At 38.8% G+C, this 19,489-nt stretch overlaps 5 protein-coding genes across 5 annotated transcripts; 4 read left to right on the top strand and 1 right to left on the bottom strand.

Moving 5' to 3' along the window:
- The first annotated feature begins 3,954 nt into the window (after positions 1 to 3,954).
- On the top strand, positions 3,955 to 4,443 carry LOC137950199 (pentatricopeptide repeat-containing protein At2g03880, mitochondrial-like). Its single transcript, XM_068796584.1, has one exon. It carries the CDS (start codon positions 3,955 to 3,957, stop codon positions 4,441 to 4,443), a length of 489 nt encoding a protein of 162 aa, XP_068652685.1.
- A 1,471-nt stretch (positions 4,444 to 5,914) lies between these two features.
- LOC137949796 (salt stress-induced hydrophobic peptide ESI3-like) lies at positions 5,915 to 6,555 on the top strand. The gene is made up of 2 exons (XM_068795982.1): positions 5,915 to 6,178; positions 6,263 to 6,555. The coding sequence occupies exons 1-2, from the start codon at positions 6,086 to 6,088 to the stop codon at positions 6,395 to 6,397; spliced, it is 228 nt and encodes a 75-aa protein (XP_068652083.1). The 5' UTR covers positions 5,915 to 6,085; the 3' UTR covers positions 6,398 to 6,555.
- A 1,135-nt stretch (positions 6,556 to 7,690) lies between these two features.
- Positions 7,691 to 11,711, top strand: LOC137949794 (F-box protein SKIP1-like). Its single transcript, XM_068795981.1, has 3 exons — positions 7,691 to 8,601; positions 9,150 to 9,829; positions 10,609 to 11,711. Exons 2-3 carry the CDS (start codon positions 9,462 to 9,464, stop codon positions 11,183 to 11,185), a joined length of 945 nt encoding a protein of 314 aa, XP_068652082.1. The 5' UTR covers positions 7,691 to 8,601; positions 9,150 to 9,461; the 3' UTR covers positions 11,186 to 11,711.
- A 416-nt stretch (positions 11,712 to 12,127) lies between these two features.
- LOC137950274 (heat shock 70 kDa protein-like) lies at positions 12,128 to 14,390 on the bottom strand. Its single transcript, XM_068796664.1, has one exon. The coding sequence runs from the start codon at positions 14,289 to 14,291 to the stop codon at positions 12,333 to 12,335; it is 1,959 nt and encodes a 652-aa protein (XP_068652765.1). The 5' UTR covers positions 14,292 to 14,390; the 3' UTR covers positions 12,128 to 12,332.
- Positions 14,391 to 15,339: 949 nt separating this feature from the next.
- On the top strand, positions 15,340 to 17,541 carry LOC137950620 (heat shock 70 kDa protein 4-like). The gene has a single exon (XM_068797188.1). The coding sequence runs from the start codon at positions 15,495 to 15,497 to the stop codon at positions 17,451 to 17,453; it is 1,959 nt and encodes a 652-aa protein (XP_068653289.1). The 5' UTR covers positions 15,340 to 15,494; the 3' UTR covers positions 17,454 to 17,541.
- The last annotated feature ends 1,948 nt before the right edge of the window (positions 17,542 to 19,489 follow it).

Here is a 19,489-nt window from a genome sequence, read left to right as displayed (position 1 = left end):
TGTCCTGTCGGGAAAGTGTCGCTGGCTGACGCCTACGCTCTTTAATGGGAGAGAGTCGTAACATTGTGCTTTTGTTTTTAGATTTCCCATGGAAACATATCGAATTCTATTTGTAATTTTGTCTTCTCCGTTGTGTTTGCTTTTCACTGAGGCCCTGTAGTGCGCTGGCTAAATGTAGCAAAAAATGCGATTTTCTCCCGTTTTAGTCACATGGCATAAGTGATGGTAAGTAAATTCAAAAAAGTTGATGTCTGAACGAGGGTTTTAGAGAAAAAACAAATTATCTCATTTCCATCTCGACCTCCGTCACATAGCATAGGAGGTCTAGCTTTTGTCGTAGAGTTTCTCGGTCTCTCTCTCTCTTCTCTCTCTTGGCATACCATTGGAGTGCTGCCTTCGTCACTGTTGCCCGCTGGCTCGTTGTCGTAGTCTCCCGCCGTTGAGGAAGATAATGGTTTAATTTTTCCCAAGTTAAGAAAAATCAAACCATTGTTGTAAAATATATATATATATATATATATATATATATATATATATATATATATATATTTATAAAATAATTATTTATATTTATTTATATATATTTATTTTATAATTACTATATTAAATTAGTGATTTAATAGTCATAATTAAAATATTATTAAAATAAATATTTGATAAATTGTTTTGGTTTAATCATCCATTGCTATAATTAATTAAACCCATGGTTTTAAATTTTGTGATAATATATTATTAATTAATAATACATAAAAATACATTATGTTATTGATAAATATATATTTATTTATTATATTTTTTTATTATTATTTTAAATTAGTGGTTTTTAATATTAAAAATATCTTATGTTATTAAAAATAATTAATTTATTTATTATATTCACTTATGTTATTTTTTATTTTTATTTATTTATTATTAATAACTTATTCTAATCGCACGTAATTATTGTATTAATTAATTATAATCATTAAGTAATATAATATAATTTTTTAATTAATTAATATATTAATATATTATAATACTACACATTAAATTACTTATAGGGCCTATTAGTACACAACATAAGTGAAATGTATTAACTGATATTAATTTAATTTTCTAAAAGTTAAATATATCAAAATATTTATTTAATAAATAATTTATATACACTTTATACTACCATAAATAAATATTTTATATTACATTATGCACAATAACACAAACAGCGACTCTACGTTCACTCTCGCTCTCCCCATCCCCAGTAAAGTAATTACTTTACATTGTAATTCGAACGTAGATGTGCCAACTTAAAGCTATTAATGCCAACTTCCCCTTTTCTCTTCCCTCCTTAATGATATTTAAACCTTGTTTGTTTTTGTTTTTCTGACTTTCATTAAAGCCATTAAAGCTTCAACTTCACCTTTCCACTTTTCACCTTTATTAATTTTAAATTTCATTTTCTGTTTTTGTGTTTCTCATTTTAACATTATCGGTTTTATTTTTTATATTTTTTCATTTTAAAATTCTTTTGATTTAATTTCTACTTTCTTTTTGGAATTAACTCTTATCTAATTAAAAATTAAATTTGATTTGCCTTTTTTTTCATAAATTATTTTTTATTTTATAATTTTCATTAAAGCCTGTTATATTTTTTCTTGGCTTTTCCTAATTTTATTTTAAATCCTATGTTAATTTTTCCATTTTATAGTATTTAAAAACTTTATTATTTAGTAATTTTTCCATTTCACCTTTGTTTTTTAAAGCCTATCACATTACATTTTTCCTTTTAATTAATTTATTTATTTTTACACTAATTGTGTAAATAATTATGTTATATTTTATTTTTATATTTTACTTATTTAATTCATGTTTTCATTTTAACGTTAGAAAGTGAACAAGTTGTTAAGGATTAAGTTTCTTTAAACCTAACTCTAACAAGTTATTAGAGTTTCGATTAGTCGAACGCTTATCAAGAAGAGGAACGTGGTCGATGGGATGACCCCCGTGAGCAGCGTTAGAGAATGGGCGGGGTTTTTACCTACTATATTTTATTTTTACTTTTATTGCCTTAAAATATTTTCAGAAACTCCATTGTATTATTTATTATATTTTTTATAATATTTAGGTGAAAAGAGGAAATGAGTGCTATTTTTCTTACAAATAGTTGATAACTCACCCCGAGTCTACTTAAGGTGGGGTTAGTCCAGAATGAAGTGGAATGAATTCCCCCTGCATTACCTAGTTCATCCCACTTATGGCGTTAGTCCAAAATGACTTGACTTGAAGTGAGATAACACCATTTCATCTCCTCAGGCAAAAACGACGGAATTCTGTTTCCGCCCTTTTTTTTAAGTCATCCACTTACCGCGAGCGACGGCGTCGCTTCTTCCACCCCCCCCCCCCCCCCCCCCCCCCCCCCCGAAACAAAAAAATCAGCTCATTTCCTTTCTCCTCTCCTCTCGCTCAGCCTTCATCTCTGGACGAAAATTTTCACCCGACATCTTCTCTCTTTTTCGCTGTGCTCCTCTCGCTCGGCTCTTGTTTGCTCGCTCTGCTCCTCTCGCTCGGCGCTCATCTTCGTTCTCTGCTCCCTCTGCTGTATCTGCTCCCTCTCTCTTGTTATCTCTCGTTTTCGCCCCATCTCCCTCTCTCGTCTCTTTCTCTCTCGGCCTTTCTCTTCCCTCTCCCTCTCTCGTCTCCCTCTCTCTTTTCCCTCTAGGCCTCCATCTATTTTCACTCTTGGCCTCCCTCTTCCTTCTCGTTCTCGCTCTTCTCTTTCCTCCTCCCCCAATTTCCTTTGATTTAACCTATTCCGGTTTCGATATCCTTTGATTTCCTTCAATCTTCTTCGATTTTCGACAGTTAGGCGTCGATTTCTTCCATTGGGCTTACATTTCCCCATTCGGCGGTGATTTCCCCCAAATTTTAGAAGGTAATCCGAAACCCTAATTTTTTTTTCAACTAATTTAGTTTTGTGTTTGAGTTAATTTTAATTTTTGTGCGTAATTTATCTTGATTGTGGCTAATTTTAAAACGTTAGACAACTTTGGAAGCTTATTATTCTGTTGGCTAGTTTTATACGAGGCAGGTTTCTGGAATCTGGATGCCACGATGGATATTTAATCTAGTGGTAGCTGATCTGTCATTTCTGGTTCCACTCTTACTTATCTTTAGGTCCATTATCATAATATGTTTCACCCACAATGTTGATGTTGGATGCAGGGCCCTCTTTTCCAATTGAGAACCGAATAAATCCAGTCACCATGAGGGCACTGAAGACCCACTTAGACCGTGCAAAAAGTCTTCCATTTGTAAAAAGAATTTCTGATTTCCATTTGCTGCTGTTGTTGGCTAAGTTTCTGGATGTCAATTCTGATGTACCTGCATTGGCTGAGTGTGTGCAAGTTCAAACTCCTGTTCCAGAGGGAGAAACTTCTCTGTGTTGTATTTGTGTGGTTGAATTTAGGTAAAAGTAAACGCTAGGCGGTCTCCAACATATCGTTGAGGGAGAAACTTCCCCATCGGATAAAGGCTGACTTCTTTGCATTTTGTTTTCTTGGAGCTGTTTCTATGAAATTCTCACGATTTTAAAATAAACTTGAGGTAAAGTAGAGTGACATTCAGTGTTTCACTGAAAGGAGGTTTGGAAGACTTCAGAGCGGAGATTATTATGTGAGAATAGATCCAGAAGTTTTATCAGTGCTGACTTACATGAGTCAGTATGGTTCCTTTAGAAGATATAGCATAAAAATCAGTATCTTGTTTTTGAATTTATTGTAGAATCATAAACCGAACTAAGCAATAAGTCTTTTATAAATTGGCTTGAAGACAGTTGTTGTACCTAATAGCTAAAGTGTATCAGTGCGACCTTGTAAAAGGTCTTCTCTTTTGTGAATAGCTAGTTCAGTGAACTAGTTAAGGCTTTTCTTTGCATAGCCAATTGAGCGAACTAGTAAATGTTGTATGGAAAGGTTGCATATGTCTAATGGATCTTTGATACGACTTGGATATGATGCTGATTCCTTTTCAGCCAATGCACTTGTTGATATTTATGCTAAATTAGGAGATATTGAAGCTGCTATGATGGTTTTTGAGAAAATTTTGCTACCTGATATTGTTTCATGGAACACTCTTATTGCAGGTTGTGCTCTTCATGGTTTCCATGATCTAACACTGGAATTGTTGCAAGAGATGAAAGTGTTAGGCACAACTTCAAACAAATTCACTCTATCTAGTATTCTTAAAGCTTGTGCAAGCATGGGAATGATCGATTTGGGCAGGCAAATTAATTTACATTTGATCAAAGTGGGTTTTGATACTGATGTATTTGTCTGTGTGGGACTTGTTGATATGTACTCAAAATGTGGTCTTATGGAGGATGCAAGAAGGGTTTTCAATTTGATGCCTAAAGCGGGATTTAATTTCTTGGAATTCTATAATCTCAGCCTACATACAAAATTTGAATGATGAAGAAGCCATATCACTTTTCTGTGAGATGCAAAAAGAAGAGTTTAACTGTAACCAGACAACATTGTCCATTATTCTGAAATCAATTGCTAGCTTGCAGTTAATTGATGCGAGCAAAGAGATCCACTCATATGCTATCAAATTGGGGTTGGAGTCTGATGTTTATGTCACAAATAGTCTTATCAATCCATATGGCAAATGTCATTATACTGAGGATGCAAGGAAAGTTTTTGTCATTTTATACTTTTTTGTCACGTGTTTTATTTTTATTTATTAAGTATTTTAATTTATTAAGTATTTTTATACTATATATTATGTTATTAAAAAATAATTTATTTATTAATTATATTCATTTATGTTATTTTTAATTGTTTTATGTAATTTAAATAATTTATTCTAGTCACACGTAATTAGTATATTAAGTTATAATAAACTGTAATCATTAAGTGGTTTAATTATGCAATATCTATAATTAATTAAATAATTAAATTTATTTATTATATTCCCTTATATTATTTTTAAATTTTTATTAATTTTATATAATTTATTTTAGTCACACGTAATTAGTATATTAATTTATAATGAATTTTAATCATTAATTGGTTAATTATCCAAATGCTATAATTAATTAAACCATTATGTATATTTATTATATTCCCTTATGTTATTTTTTAATTTTTATTAATTTTATATAATTTATTCTAGTCACACGTAATTAGTATATTAATTTATAATGAATTTTAATAATTAATTGGTTAATTATCCAATTTTTATAATTAATTAAACCATTAGGTTTATTTATTATATTCCCTTATATTATTTTTTAATTTTTATTAATCTTATATAATTTATTCTAGTCACACGTAATTAGTATATTAATTTATAATGAATTTTAATCATTAATTGGTTAATTATATAATTTCTATAATTAATTAAACCATTATATTTATTTATTATATTTCCTTATGTTATTTTTTAATTTTTATTAATTTTATATAATTTATTCTAGTCACACGTAATTAGTATATTAATTTATAATGAATTGTAATCATTAATTGGTTAATTATCCAATTTCTATAATTAATTAAACCATTATGTTTATTTATTATATTTCCTGCTGTTATTTTTTAATTTTTATTAATTTTATATAATTTATTATAGTCCCACGTAATTAGTATATTAATTTATAATAAATTTTAATCATTAATTGGTTAATTATGTATTCATTCTCTCCTTTATTTAGAAAATGACACTAGAATCTGTTTTTCGAGCACTAACACTAGAATCTGTTTTCCAGCCATTTCAACTGGCCTGGACTAACACCCAAATATGACTTGAAGTGGAAGCAATTCATCTCACTTCAATTCAATTTTCTACTTCATTTCCACTTCATCGTGGACTAACCCTGGAGCTAAGAAGTTGAAACTTGCAGATCCATTCGGTGGGCCTACTATAAGATCCGGCCCAGAACTGGAAAAAAATATCTGGCAACTTCCGTTGACCCAACGGCAACCCTTCAGAATTCGGAGAGACAACCGGCGACTGTCTTGCAGGTTTGCAATTGCCACCAGAGTAGCAAAGCTGCTGGAGTTCCCAGAGAGAAACTGAACATTGAAATTCATCTGATAGAGCAGAATAGCAAATGTGTTCTGATAGATCCGCCATCGTTCTTGAAGTCCTCATCGCTATCTTGCTTCCGCCTTTAGGTGTTTTTCTCAGGCATGGCTGCTGTAGTGTACGCTTCTTCTACTCTCTCTCTCTCTCTTACCGTTTTCTTTGCGATCTACGTATTGAAATTTTGGTTTTATATATTTTGCAGATCGAGTTCTGCATTTGTTTGCTTTTGACGATACTGGGTTATGTCCCGGGAATCATCTATGCCATTTATGCAATTGTTGTCGTGGATCGGGAACGGGATCGAGACCGTGGATATTATCACCCGATTTATAACTAGATGGATATTATCGGGGAATACTAGGATTTATTAAATATAAATCATTTGCTTAGAACAATTCCCTCTCTTTTGAATCTTTGATTGAAGACATATGGTTCTCGTTTTCTTGTGTTGAACGCAGTTGTTAGAAGGAGATGGTTTTCTTGGGAGTTTGACTACCTGTGCATTTAAGTCATTTGGTTCCATCGTTAATAAGTAATGTGCCCGCTGGTTCTGGATCAAAGTCAGGTTCCGGGATTCCTTACAGATCTCTTACATTTTCCATAAATTTTTGACTGAGTTCATAATGGAATGAACTTAGAGTTGATACTTCTGTATTTTGATGGCGGATTGTTACTTCATTTAGGTGAATGAGGTGACAAGCTCAATTTTACTCCGAAAAGAGAGATTGGGGTTCTGAAAAGGAGCTCGGAGGTTACGATAGAAATCTCTTTGGGTGGATAAATTCGCATGTTAAAACATGAAGCTGGAACTTCGTTATGCAGCTCATTGATGCGCTTATTTGGAATGCCTCTTGCTTTACGTTCTTGTTTTAGTTTGATCTCTTCATCGCTTTCCGTCTTACCCAATCATGTGTTTATAATTATCAATGTATTCAGTGCCATCAATTTGTGTGAATTTTGGGAGCTAACTCAGAATTAGCAGGTTAATAGTCAAATATATTAGGTAATGAAAGTTGTAGACTTCTAACATTCAGGAATTACTCTAAGTCGTTCACAGTTGGTTCCTTTTTTTTATTGGAATACAGAGGATGTTGTTGTTCTCACTCAAGTGAGCCTATACTGTCTAGTTTGCTTCCAAACCCTGTAAAGGACCTCAATGCTTCATAATTCAAGCATCTGCTGATACTTGATGACACCATTGCTGCAAACATGTAGTGTGAATCTAACTGTACAGCTTGTAGTTTCAACAACAAAGGAGGTAGCAATGTAGTTTTTAAGAATAAGATTACTGATTCTTGCAGCTGTATAAGTCACAGAGTGTATCGGTCTCTTATTCTAGAGTAGGGAGGGATTACTTTGGGTTGGGTACTCAGATTATATCAGAACTGAACTACTTTGACAATGTTCTGGTCTCGCTCTAGTAAGGGTCATTTTTTTGCTTCAGTTTGGTTCTCTGTCTATGTTGGAAAGTGCATAATGTGTTTTTCTTTCTTTTCTTTTCTCTGTGTTTATGTGACTTTCTTATGAAAATTTTAAGTGAATTCATTTCCGTATACCCAGTCATCTATAAACTGGGCAATTATGAACTGAGATTTTGCTAATATGGATTGGATATGGTCTCTTTTTAATTCTATATATACACAGATGAAGCTTATAGATAATATTTTTCATTAGTTATAGTTTTGTTGTGCCTAAGTGGAACACTGCAGCGAGGTGAAAAAATAAGCTACAGCAGAATGAAACAGAGAAGATAACATGGGGATAGAGATGTTTTCCTTTCTCTAAATCAAGGCTTTTTCAAAATGGCCATTACTTCTTATCTGTTCATTGGAACCTTGAAATTTCTGTTGACTTCGGAGAATGCAATGAGCATTGAAATTGACCATCTGAAGGTTGAAAATTGACGAGGAAAGTTTCTATAGAACTTTTAATGCTAATTGTGAGAGCAACTTAGCCGTTTCAAGTGATGCTGGATGTCTTCACCCTTGATAGCATTTTCATAGGAAAACCAATCTTGAGATTCCATTTGCTGCTCCACCACATCATTTTGTTCTTACTGAATCTTATGTTATGTGTGTACATGTTTGTTCAGAGGAAGCTCAGGCCTTGTGCTACGACTTTCAGAATCTTCTGCTGAGAAATGTTAGGAACAACACGAGTTTTTTTTTTTTTTTAGAAATAAAAATGGTTTTCTCTTAGTAGTTTAGCTCATGCACCCCATTCTTTCTTTCTTCTGTTTACTGGTCTCAGGCAAAATTGTTTAAAAGTGACATTGCCTTATCGAATTGCAGGAGATTAGGCTTGTTAGCTGTTAAAGTCTCTCGTGACAATTGTTTGAAGTAACAGGTTTGGTTCTTGATGAATAAACAATTTTAGCTGTTAATCAGAATGAAAGTGTATGATCTCTCCTGCTCCCAGGAGTTTTCTTGTTGGGTGATTCCTTACAGAGTTGTTATCAAGTCCTTTGAACTTTGAACTGAGTTGGGTGATTAGGCTTGTTACCTGTTAAAAGTCTCTCGTGACAACTGTTTGAAGCAACAGGTAGGTGCTCCCGTTTCTTTCATTTTCTTTTCTTTTCTACGGTTTCCAACATGGAAAAATTTTCTCTTAGAAAACAGATTCTTGAAGATCGGTTTTTTCACATTTTTGTGTCATCATGAAAATAACCAGAAAAACTAATTATAATATTTATGCTTGTACTAATTTTTTTACAAGTAACAAATGATAAGGTGGGAGTGAGAGAGACTGAGTGGGGAAGGACAAACTTAAGACATTTTCTATGATTTTTTATTTTATTTATTCCTTAAGAAACTCATTTTTTTAGTAAGAAGACATGGGATGAACATTTTCTCAGGTTAATAATTTATATTTATGCAATTATACCTAAATAAACAATGATAAATGAAGTGAAGTGTCTTTGCATCGAATTGGAGATTTGCAATTTTTCAAGTGTGAGAGATCTAATATGGGGGTAAGTTTTTGATTTACTCTAATCTCATAACCTGTCTATGACTCCTGGAGAAAAATCTAAAATCCGATCAATTTGAGGTGACATGTAGTCTAAAGGAAATGTGAAATTTTTTGTCTAGTTGTGAGAAAGGAGACTAGGGAGGAGAAGAGACAAGCAAATTGTAATGACAGAAGCTCTTTTCAGTAAAAAAAATCAATAAAGAGGCGAAGATTCTCAAGAAGATAGATAAAAAAACGAATGGCACAGATCATGACTGTCTTCTGGATGAAGAGCCTTTTGTTTTATTGGCCGTCCGTGGTCTGCCACGAGAGCATAAGGGTTGGGCAACCGCAGCACCTACCTTTAGCCGTTGCTTCTTCTGCGTCCTCTCCTCCTCCTGCCATTGTTTTATTTTCGACCTTCACTCCGCTCCGAAGGATACACGATTGCGATGGAGAAAGAAAACCGGGAAAACCCCGAATCGGGATGTGAGAGTTCGATGCGTAACTGGGCCGATCTCACCGACGTCTGCCTTGTGAACGTCTTTTCTCGGCTTCCTAACGAGGACCGGTGGAAAAGCACCATGTTCGTCTGCAAGTCGTGGTTGGAAGCTACCCAAGACAGATCTCTCTTCTGCAAATTCGATTTGGAGACGGTTTTTGAAAGAGTAAAGCCTGATCGCTCCGCGTGGTGGGAGCCGGAGTTTGAGAAGAGAATTGACCGGATGGTTCGATCGGTGGCCGAATGGAGTGATGGGCTTCTGCTGGAGCTTCTTGTAAGGCACTGCTCTGATCATGCACTTTCTGTTGTTGCCGACAGGTATGTGATTTGGGCTGTTGGCTTATCCCCGTTGATGATTTCGGGATATTCGGTTCTTTTCCTTGTTGTTCGTCTTTATAAACATCAATTGGAAAATTTTGGATGTGGCATGGAACTACTTTTTTTCTGTTTCACGTTGCTTCAGTTTGAACTATTTCCTTGAAAGGAGAAGACGATAATTAGATCCGGTTAAACCTGATAGAGGCTAAAAGTACCGCGTGTACAAGTTGAAATTGGAAACAAAATTTGACAGTGTTTATGGGCGTTCCCAAAGAAATAATAATAAATTCTGATGGTGTTTGTGAGGGTTCCAGAAGTTCCTTTTTCATTTATAAGTCTTCATATTATGTAACGTGGGTGGGTTTGTTTTCCATATAATATCGTGAAGATTAACCAATATAAAACATGGTCAGAGGAATTCATTCTTCCACTGGTTCGTGTTCTCTCATTTATCTGTTCTGGTTTCCACCGTCAATAGTGAAGTCGCTACAATATCCAGGTTGATTTTGATGTACTTTGACTTGGTGTTCTGACTCGTGGCTCACATCTTGTAAGCCAAGTCAAAATTCTTTTTGTTGCATCACTAAGTTCATTGTTTGGATTACAAATCGAATCAGAATGTGATTTTTTTGGATTGAATCACTTCTCAGCGAAGAAAATTACTGTAATATTAAACGTCACTTGATTATTAAATGCTGATTGGAAGAAATGACCTTTGTCTATGTTGACTAACTTCTTCCTCTCACAACCAATTGAGCTGATGAAGCATTGTTTGGCAGGTGCCCTAACGTCCAAGTCCTTTCAATCAGAAGCTGTCCGAATGTAACTGATGTGTCTCTCTCAAAGATTGCATTCTCATGCTCCTTGCTCAGAGAGCTAGACATCAGTTACTGCTATGAAATTTCTTACAAGTCTTTGGAGCTGATTGGGCAGAAATGCCCGAATCTCAAAGTCTTGAAAAGAAATCACATGAACTGGTTGGACCCATCTCAACATCTGGGTATTGTTCCAAGTGAATACCTGAATGCTCTCCCTCAAGATGGAGACAGAGAAGCTTCAATGATTGCATTGTCCATGAAGAACCTTGAGCATCTCGAACTTAGGTTTTCTAAAATGTCTGCCAATGGGCTCACTTTGATTGCTGAAGGATGCGTAAATCTTGAATACTTTGACCTTTTTGGGTGTGCTAATTTGACTGGCAGGGCCATGGAACAGGCATCTACCAAGTTGAAGAAATTGGCTACGCTTGTGAAGCCCAATTTCTATATTCCAAGACCTCTGTTCAATATGGAGAGGTATGGGCATTGGAGGTTATATGACGAAAGGTTTCAAACCAATGCATTTTTCCAAATCTGAAAGGATAAAGAGTCGGATGTGTTTGGCTTGGTTCTGACCTTGCCAGCAGCAGGTTTTGTGCTCCGGGCTGCAGTTTGCACATTCAACTCCTGCTTAATCAATAGAGCTGAAAGTCCTGGGTTGTTCCCTGTTCACCATTTGACAAATTCAGTCAAGAAGAATTCCCCTTGGGCTGTTGACTGCCAACAGGTATCATGGTCTGGATTTGGCTGTATTATGCAAATCTTCAATTGTTCAAGATTTTGGTTAAGAATCTGTGTTATCTATATATATAGATATTTCAGCCTGAGGGCGTTTGAGTTTGCATATTTTCTATAGTAAGAGTGCTTGTGGGTTGAGCCTGAAGCTCAATGGCCATAGTTAAAGGGGTCATTGGGATATTTGAGCGTGTGAAGAAAAAGTGGGACATTCTCAAAATTTGCTTCTTATAGAATTTTGTGTAAAGATGCCTGCTGTGTTTTTTTTATTTTCAATATTTTTGTTTAAGTCAACATTCTAGATAAACAGAGGATTTGGTAAGTTTGTACTAGTGTCCACTTTAAGATTAAAAATTGCATCTACTTGTTGCAGATCAAAGTCAAAGAAAAATCATCAAAGTCTTTTTAATTCTCAGTTCTCATTATCTGACTAGCCCCCTTTTTTTTTTTTGGTCATTGCTGAAACTTTACTGCCTGAGGTTGATGAAGAAGCCCATGATTTTCAATTGGACATTAACCTGGAGGATCCTTCTGTGAATAGCATTACAAAACCCAAATCTTATAGATGACTTGATGTCAATTTTTATGAGGATCTACCAAGTGAGAATCCTTCTGATGATCTCCTATGCACATCCCACTATGTTCGAAGATCTAGTTGAGCTTGACGAAGCAATGGAGCCAGTGTTAGATGATAATGAGACTATTGCAAGGATAAGAGTAACAAAAGCTCTTACAGTTCATCAATTACATAAAAAGGGACATGACCTCAATCGATACTGCACAATCAATTTTTAACAGTTTATCTAATTAATCACTCACTCACGTTTTTTCCTAGAATGCTTCCTAGAAGACTAACCACCCTTCCTCTGCTCTTACAGACTCGAAAATTCTTCTGAAACTCTTTAACAGTAGGAATAGAGTGCTCGTACACATCCCTTCTTCAACTCCTTTTAATCAACTTCTTCTATCTTTGGCCCCGCGCCGGAACCACCCTGGTTAGCACTGTATCCACCTGGCATATCTTCACCACCCATGCCGGCATCTGCGCCGCCTCCCTGGTACATCTTCGCTATTATCGGATTGCAGATACCCTCCAATTCCTTCAACTTGTCCTCCAATTCCTCCACCTCTGCCAACTGGTTCTGGTCCAGCCACTGGATTGCGTCGTCCACGGCCTTCTCAATCCTTTCCTTGTCCGCCGGCCCCAGTTTCCCGGCGAATTTCTCGTCTCTCACTGTATTCCTCATGTTATAGGCATAATTCTCAAGAGAATTCTTCGCCTCCACTTTCCTCTTCACTTCTTCGTCCTCTGCCTTGTAGTTCTCAGCGTCCTTCACCATCTTCTCGATTTCTTCTTTGGTCAATCTGCCCTTGTCGTTGGTGATCGTTATCTTGTTCTTCACTCCAGCCGTCTTATCCTCCGCCGACACGTTCAGGATGCCGTTGGCATCAATATCGAAGCAGACGTTGATCTGGGGCACTCCACGAGGAGCCGGCGGGATACCCGTAAGCTCGAACTTGCCCAGCAGGTTGTTGTCTTTGGTCCGAGCACGCTCACCCTCGTACACCTGGATTAAAACTCCGGGCTGATTGTCAGAGTAAGTCGAGAATATCTGCTCTTTCTTGGTCGGAATGGTTGTGTTCCGCGGAATCAAAACCGTCATAACGCCCCCGGCGGTTTCCAGACCGAGACTGAGAGGAGTGACATCCAGAAGTAGCAAGTCCTGGACCTTCTCGTCCCCTTCGCCGCTGAGAATTGCGGCCTGCACTGCTGCTCCGTAAGCCACGGCCTCGTCGGGGTTGATACTCTTGCAGAGCTCCTTCCCGTTGAAGAAGTCCTGCAGAAGTTGCTGAACTTTGGGAATTCGAATGGAGCCCCCAACAAGAACGATCTCATGGACCTGCCCCTTATCGATTTTCGCGTCTCTGAGACACTTCTCCACCGGCTCCATGCACCGCCTGAATAGGTCCATGTTCAGCTCCTCGAACCTGGCCCTGGTGATTGTAGCATAGAAATCTATTCCTTCATAGAGCGAATCGATCTCGATCGTCGTCTGAGTAGTGGAAGACAGAGTCCTCTTCGCTCTTTCACAGGCCGTTCTCAACCGGCGAAGTGCCCTCGCGTTGCCGCTGATATCTTTCTTGTGCTTCCGCTTAAACTCCTGCACGAAATGATTGACTAGCCTGTTGTCGAAATCTTCCCCACCCAAGTGCGTGTCTCCGGCGGTGGCTTTCACCTCGAAGATACCCTCCTCGATTGTGAGGAGAGACACATCGAACGTCCCACCACCAAGATCAAATATGAGAATATTTCGCTCGCCGGTGCGAGAACCCTTCTTGTCGAGCCCGTACGCTATGGCGGCTGCAGTAGGCTCGTTGATCATCCTCATCACGTTGAGTCCGGCAATTGCTCCGGCGTCCTTGGTTGCCTGCCTCTGCGAGTCATTAAAGTAGGCCGGAACGGTAATCACGGCGTTCTTCACCACCGTCCCCAAGAAAGCCTCCGCAGTCTCCTTCATCTTGGTCAAGACCATAGAGGAAATCTCCTCGGGTGAGAACCTCTTCTCCTCGCCCTTGTACTGCACGATGATCATGGGCTTGTCACCCGGACCAGCAACCACCTTGAAGGGCCAGTGCTTCATATCGGACTGGACAGAGGGGTCGGAGAACCGCCGGCCGATGAGGCGCTTGGCATCAAAGACGGTGTTGGTGGGGTTCATGGCGACCTGGTTCTTGGCCGCGTCACCGATCAGCCGCTCCGTATCGGTGAAAGCAACGTACGAAGGGGTAGTCCGGTTACCTTGGTCATTGGGTATAATCTCCACACGGTCGTTCAGCCAAACTCCAACACAGCTATAGGTGGTGCCGAGGTCGATACCCACGACCTTCCCTTCTATTTTTGCTGCCATGATCGACGACGATTAATTCACCGCTGAATTACTACGATTAACTCCTTCTCTGCTGCACAAACAAGATAACACCGTACAGAATTTGCAAGAACACTGAAATTTCACTTTTTTCTGAGCTAATGGTGATGGGAGGAAAAAGGCAATTTATAATATGAGAGAGAAAACAGGGGAAGACTCGGGAATGGGATGGAAAGAAAAAGAGCGGGGGCATAGAGGGAGCTGGAGGATTCCAGAAAATTTATCGGCAATGAATGCCCTCGAGGGTCCTCCTGTTAACGAGAAAACCAGCAGGAGAAGGAGTGTCAATTAGGAAAGTATCTGATAATATGCCACGTGTCATATTTAAGGAAGAGTTTACGTCAGCTCATTTGCCAGCGCGAGGAGATTTCAGTAATATTTATTGTCTATAAAAAATTATCTCTAATTTGTCTTTCTTTTCCTCTCTCTAAACTCTATACTTTTTTTAAAAAAATCATTAATTAAAGGGATATTTACCAAACTACCGGATTCTAAAATTTTATTTACCAAAATATCCAATTTCAAAACTTATTTCTCAAACGAAATCCACAATGGATCGTTCAACTTGCAACGTCAGCTAAATCCGTCCACCAGGCGCCAAAAAACTCCTCTTTCCCCTTCTGTTCCGTCTTTCCTCTTCTCCACCACCACCGGCGACCGAGTTGGACTCTTCCTTTCTCAGGTCGAGTTCGATCTCTCTTGAAAATTCATGAAAAAAAAGAGCCCAGAAACGAAGCAGAATCAAATAGCAATGTCTCTTTAAATTTTAGTTTCGATTTCGTAGATGACTATTGAGTGGCATGGAATCAATTACAGAGTTCAAATAAGATCAAATAAGCGAGTCGAGTTGAGGAAATTTCTGGTCGGGTCCACTTATGGTGATCCCTAGTCGTCGTAATTTGCCAAAGTCAAGCTGCTAGAAGCTCCTTGAAGCCTCTACCCGCGAAACAGAGTCTCCTCCTCTCTTTTTCAAATATCCAGTCGAGTCCCGAACATTCCCGCAGTTTCTTCACCCTTCTCTCTGTTTCATCTCCTTTATCTCTCGACTATAAATTCAAACCGTATCTCCGCCCCTTTCCTCATCAAATTGCCACAGCAAATCGCAAGCGAGTTTTTAATTCGCCAACTGAAAATCAAGAAAAGTTCCATTCTCTTTTTACGGTCAGCCATATTGCGTAGTCATCGATGGCAGCGAAAACCGAAGGGAAGGCCGTGGGCATCGACCTCGGCACCACCTACAGCTGCGTGGGCGTGTGGCAGAATGACAGAGTCGAGATCATAGCCAATGATCAAGGTAACCGCACTACGCCCTCCTACGTTGCCTTCACAGACACCGAGCGTCTCATTGGCGATGCGGCCAAGAACCAAGTCGCCATGAACCCGACGAATACAGTCTTTGACGCCAAGCGTCTGATCGGCCGACGGTTCTCCGACCCCACCGTCCAAGCGGATATGAAGCACTGGCCTTTCAAGGTTGTGGCGGGTCCTGGAGATAAGCCCATGATTGTCGTCCAGTACAAGGGCGAGGAGAAGCAGTTCGCTGCGGAGGAGATCTCCTCCATGGTCTTGATCAAGATGAAAGAGATTGCAGAGGCTTACCTCGGTTCGACGGTGAAGAACGCGGTGGTTACTGTGCCAGCCTACTTCAATGATTCTCAAAGGCAAGCCACGAAAGATGCAGGGGCAATTGCCGGCCTCAATGTCTTGCGCATCATCAACGAACCCACCGCGGCGGCAATTGCTTACGGTCTCGACAAGAAGGGTTCCCGGAGCGGCGAGCGGAACATCCTCATCTTTGATCTTGGGGGCGGGACATTCGATGTTTCGCTTCTGACAATCGAGGAGGGGATTTTCGAAGTGAAAGCCACCGCCGGTGATACGCATTTGGGCGGCGAAGATTTCGACAACAGGCTCGTCAGCCACTTCGTTCAGGAGTTCAAGAGGAAGCACAAGAAAGACATTAGCAGCAATGCCCGAGCCCTGCGCCGCCTGAGAACCGCCTGCGAGAGGGCAAAGAGGACTCTTTCTTCCACCGCCCAAACGACCATCGAAATCGATTCACTCTACGAGGGAATTGATTTCTATGCGACAATCACAAGGGCCCGGTTCGAGGAGTTGAACATGGACCTGTTCCGGAAATGCATGGAGCCTGTGGAGAAATGCCTGAGAGACTCGAAGATCGACAAGGGGCAGGTGCATGAGATCGTGCTGGTTGGGGGTTCCACTCGAATCCCGAAAGTTCAGCAACTATTACAGGACTTCTTCAACGGGAAGGAGCTCTGCAAGAGTATCAATCCAGATGAAGCCGTGGCTTATGGTGCCGCTGTACAGGCCGCAATTCTGAGCGGCGAAGGCAACGAGAAGGTCCAAGACCTGCTGCTTCTGGATGTGACTCCGCTTAGTCTGGGTATTGAGACTGCCGGTGGAGTGATGACGGTCTTGATTCCCCGTAACACGACAATTCCAACTAAGAAGGAACAGATCTTCTCGACTTATTCGGATAATCAACCCGGCGTACTGATCCAGGTGTACGAGGGTGAGCGAGCTCGTACCAAAGACAACAATTTGTTGGGCAAGTTCGAGCTGACGGGCATTCCTCCGGCGCCTCGTGGGGCTCCCCAAATCAACGTTTGCTTCGACATCGACGCGAACGGGATCTTGAATGTGTCCGCCGAGGACAAGACCGCAGGGGTTAAGAACAAGATTACAATCACCAACGATAAAGGAAGATTGAGCAGGGATGAAATCGAGAAGATGGTCCAGGAAGCGGAGCGGTACAAGGCGGAGGACGAAGAAGTGAAAAAGAAAGTGGAGGCGAGAAATTCCCTTGAGAACTACGCCTATAACATGAGGAATACGGTGAGGGACGATAAATTTGCAGGGAAATTGGCTGCTGCGGATAAGGAGAAGATTGAGAAGGCCATTGATGGGGCGATTGAGTGGCTAGATCGTAACCAACTGGCGGAGGTTGAAGAATTTGAAGATAAATTAAAGGAATTGGAAGCGATCTGCAATCCAATAATAGCAAAGATGTATCAGGGTGGCGGTGCGGATGCAGGCATGGGCGGAATGGGTGGCGGAGCCGGGCATGGTGCGAGTGATGGTGGCTCCGGAGCAGGGCCCAAGATTGAAGAGGTTGATTAAACCATCAAAAGCCTCACTCCTTGTTAGAATGAGACCCCTAATCGCTGCTTTCCTCGGTTCCTGAGTGATATTGTTCTGTTTTCTGGTACTTCTTTCTTCTTTCTTCTGTTCTACGCAGAGAGGGTTCAGGAGTGAAAAAGAATAGAGATACAATCGATGTATGACTAATTAGAAATGTGAAGTTCAGTTAATAAAAATCTGAATATAAGAAGTATTCGAGTATCAAATACAAATCTTTGTCTCAGTTCTATTTTTCTGCCATAAATCAATCTACTCCAACCAGTCCGTGTTCTTCAAACCAGATTCACGATTTCCCTGGTCCCCTTCATCGAAGGCCGATAAAGAAGGGTTTTTTTTTACCAAATTACCTATTTTAAAAAACTTTATTTTGATAAATGGCGAGAATTTATTTTGAAAAATATTCAACCGATCAATTGTAAATGTAAATTTTGACTGATTATGTGTTCCACGTCATCAGTACCGTGGGAATATATTCTGCCACGTCACCATCCCCTATTGCCACCGCGCAGCCCCCCTCTCAATCGCCCTCTCTTCCTCTCAGCCACATCTCTCACTCTTCTTCTCCGTTCCCCTCTCATCCTCTCGCCGCCCCTTTCTAAAAATCGAAACCTATCATTTCATCTCCTCGCCCCCCCCCTTCCTCTCAAAATCGATCCCCATAATTTCTTCTCAATGCCCCTTCTCATAATACCCTATTATTTCACTCTCTCACCACTCCTTCTCTCAAAACTAAGTCCTACTCACCCTCCAAACCCGAATTTGAATTTTAGGGTGATTTTTTAGGGCTTTTGTTAATTGAATCTAATTATTGTGTTTAATTATAATATTGATTTGAATTTAGGTGTTTAATTATTGTATTAATTTTTTTGTGATTTATTGTTTAATTTCTGATTTTATGTTAATGAAATTTCTGTCAATTACAGATAAATTAAAATTATTGTAAGGTTTAATTGAAACTTGATTGAATTTCCCTCTCCGTATTTATTAATTTTCTGTATTTTAGTTTATGGATTCCAATGCCATTGAATGTTGTATTTTATGAAATTGTTGGTTTAATTTTAGTTTAATTTAGTTTAATTTTCTAATTTGTGAAGTTGCAGTTTACTTTATTGAGATAAAATTTGTAGGATTTTTAGTTCCTAGTTGTTGTTATATAAATTTGAAATGTAGGAGATTTGGGTGTTATAAATATCCACCACATAGTTTTTTTTTGTTTTTTTATGTTTTCTTATGTTTGCTCCAGTTACTAGGATGAGTACAAAGTGTGATTAAGAGTACGTTGGGTAATGGAGAGTAAGTTGAGTCCAGTTCAAACTAGGTTGAGTCGCCTGCAGAAGCGTCCATTAGCCAACGAAACCTGACCCCCATCACTGACGAGATACGGTTCGTAGTGACTGCGAAGTCATATGAGGATCTACCAGAGGTGTTCGGTGAATTTGGACTTACGTGTGTTTTTGCATTGCTAGGATTAGTCATCTGCTATAGAATTAGTTCGATTAATTTTTAAATATTGTAGAATATTGTTGAATAATTTTGAAGTGTTATGGAATGATTTTGCCATGTGGTGAGGAGATTCGGGTATTATAAATAACTATCACATGGTATTTTTTTCTATGTTTTATTGAGTTTCTATGTGTCCCTAGGGATGGGTGGAGAGTCTGATTAGGAGTAGGTTGGGTAATGGAGGGTGAGTTGTGTCCAATTAAAACTAAGTTGAATTGCCAACAAGGGTGTCCATTAGCCAATGAAACCCGACCCCCATCATTGACGAGGTACAGTTTGTAGTGACTGTGAAGTCATATGGGGCTATACCAGGGATGTTCGGTGAATTTTGACTTAGGTGTGTTTTTGCATTGTTAGGACTAGTCATTTGCTATAGAATTAGTTTGATTAAATTTTAAATGTTGTTAAATAATTTTGAACTGCTATAAAATGATTTTGCCGTGTGGTGAGGAGATTCGGGTGTTATAAATATGCACCACATGGTATTTTTTTTATCTATGTTTTGTTGAGTT

The sequence above is a fragment of the Aristolochia californica genome, unplaced genomic scaffold (assembly GCF_029961685.1).
Source record: "Aristolochia californica isolate CCGP_79_NKW_82.1479 unplaced genomic scaffold, dmAriCali1.0.hap1 SCAF_14, whole genome shotgun sequence".
Lineage (NCBI taxonomy): Eukaryota > Viridiplantae > Streptophyta > Magnoliopsida > Piperales > Aristolochiaceae > Aristolochia > Aristolochia californica.
This window is presented reverse-complemented; position numbering and strand designations above follow the sequence as displayed.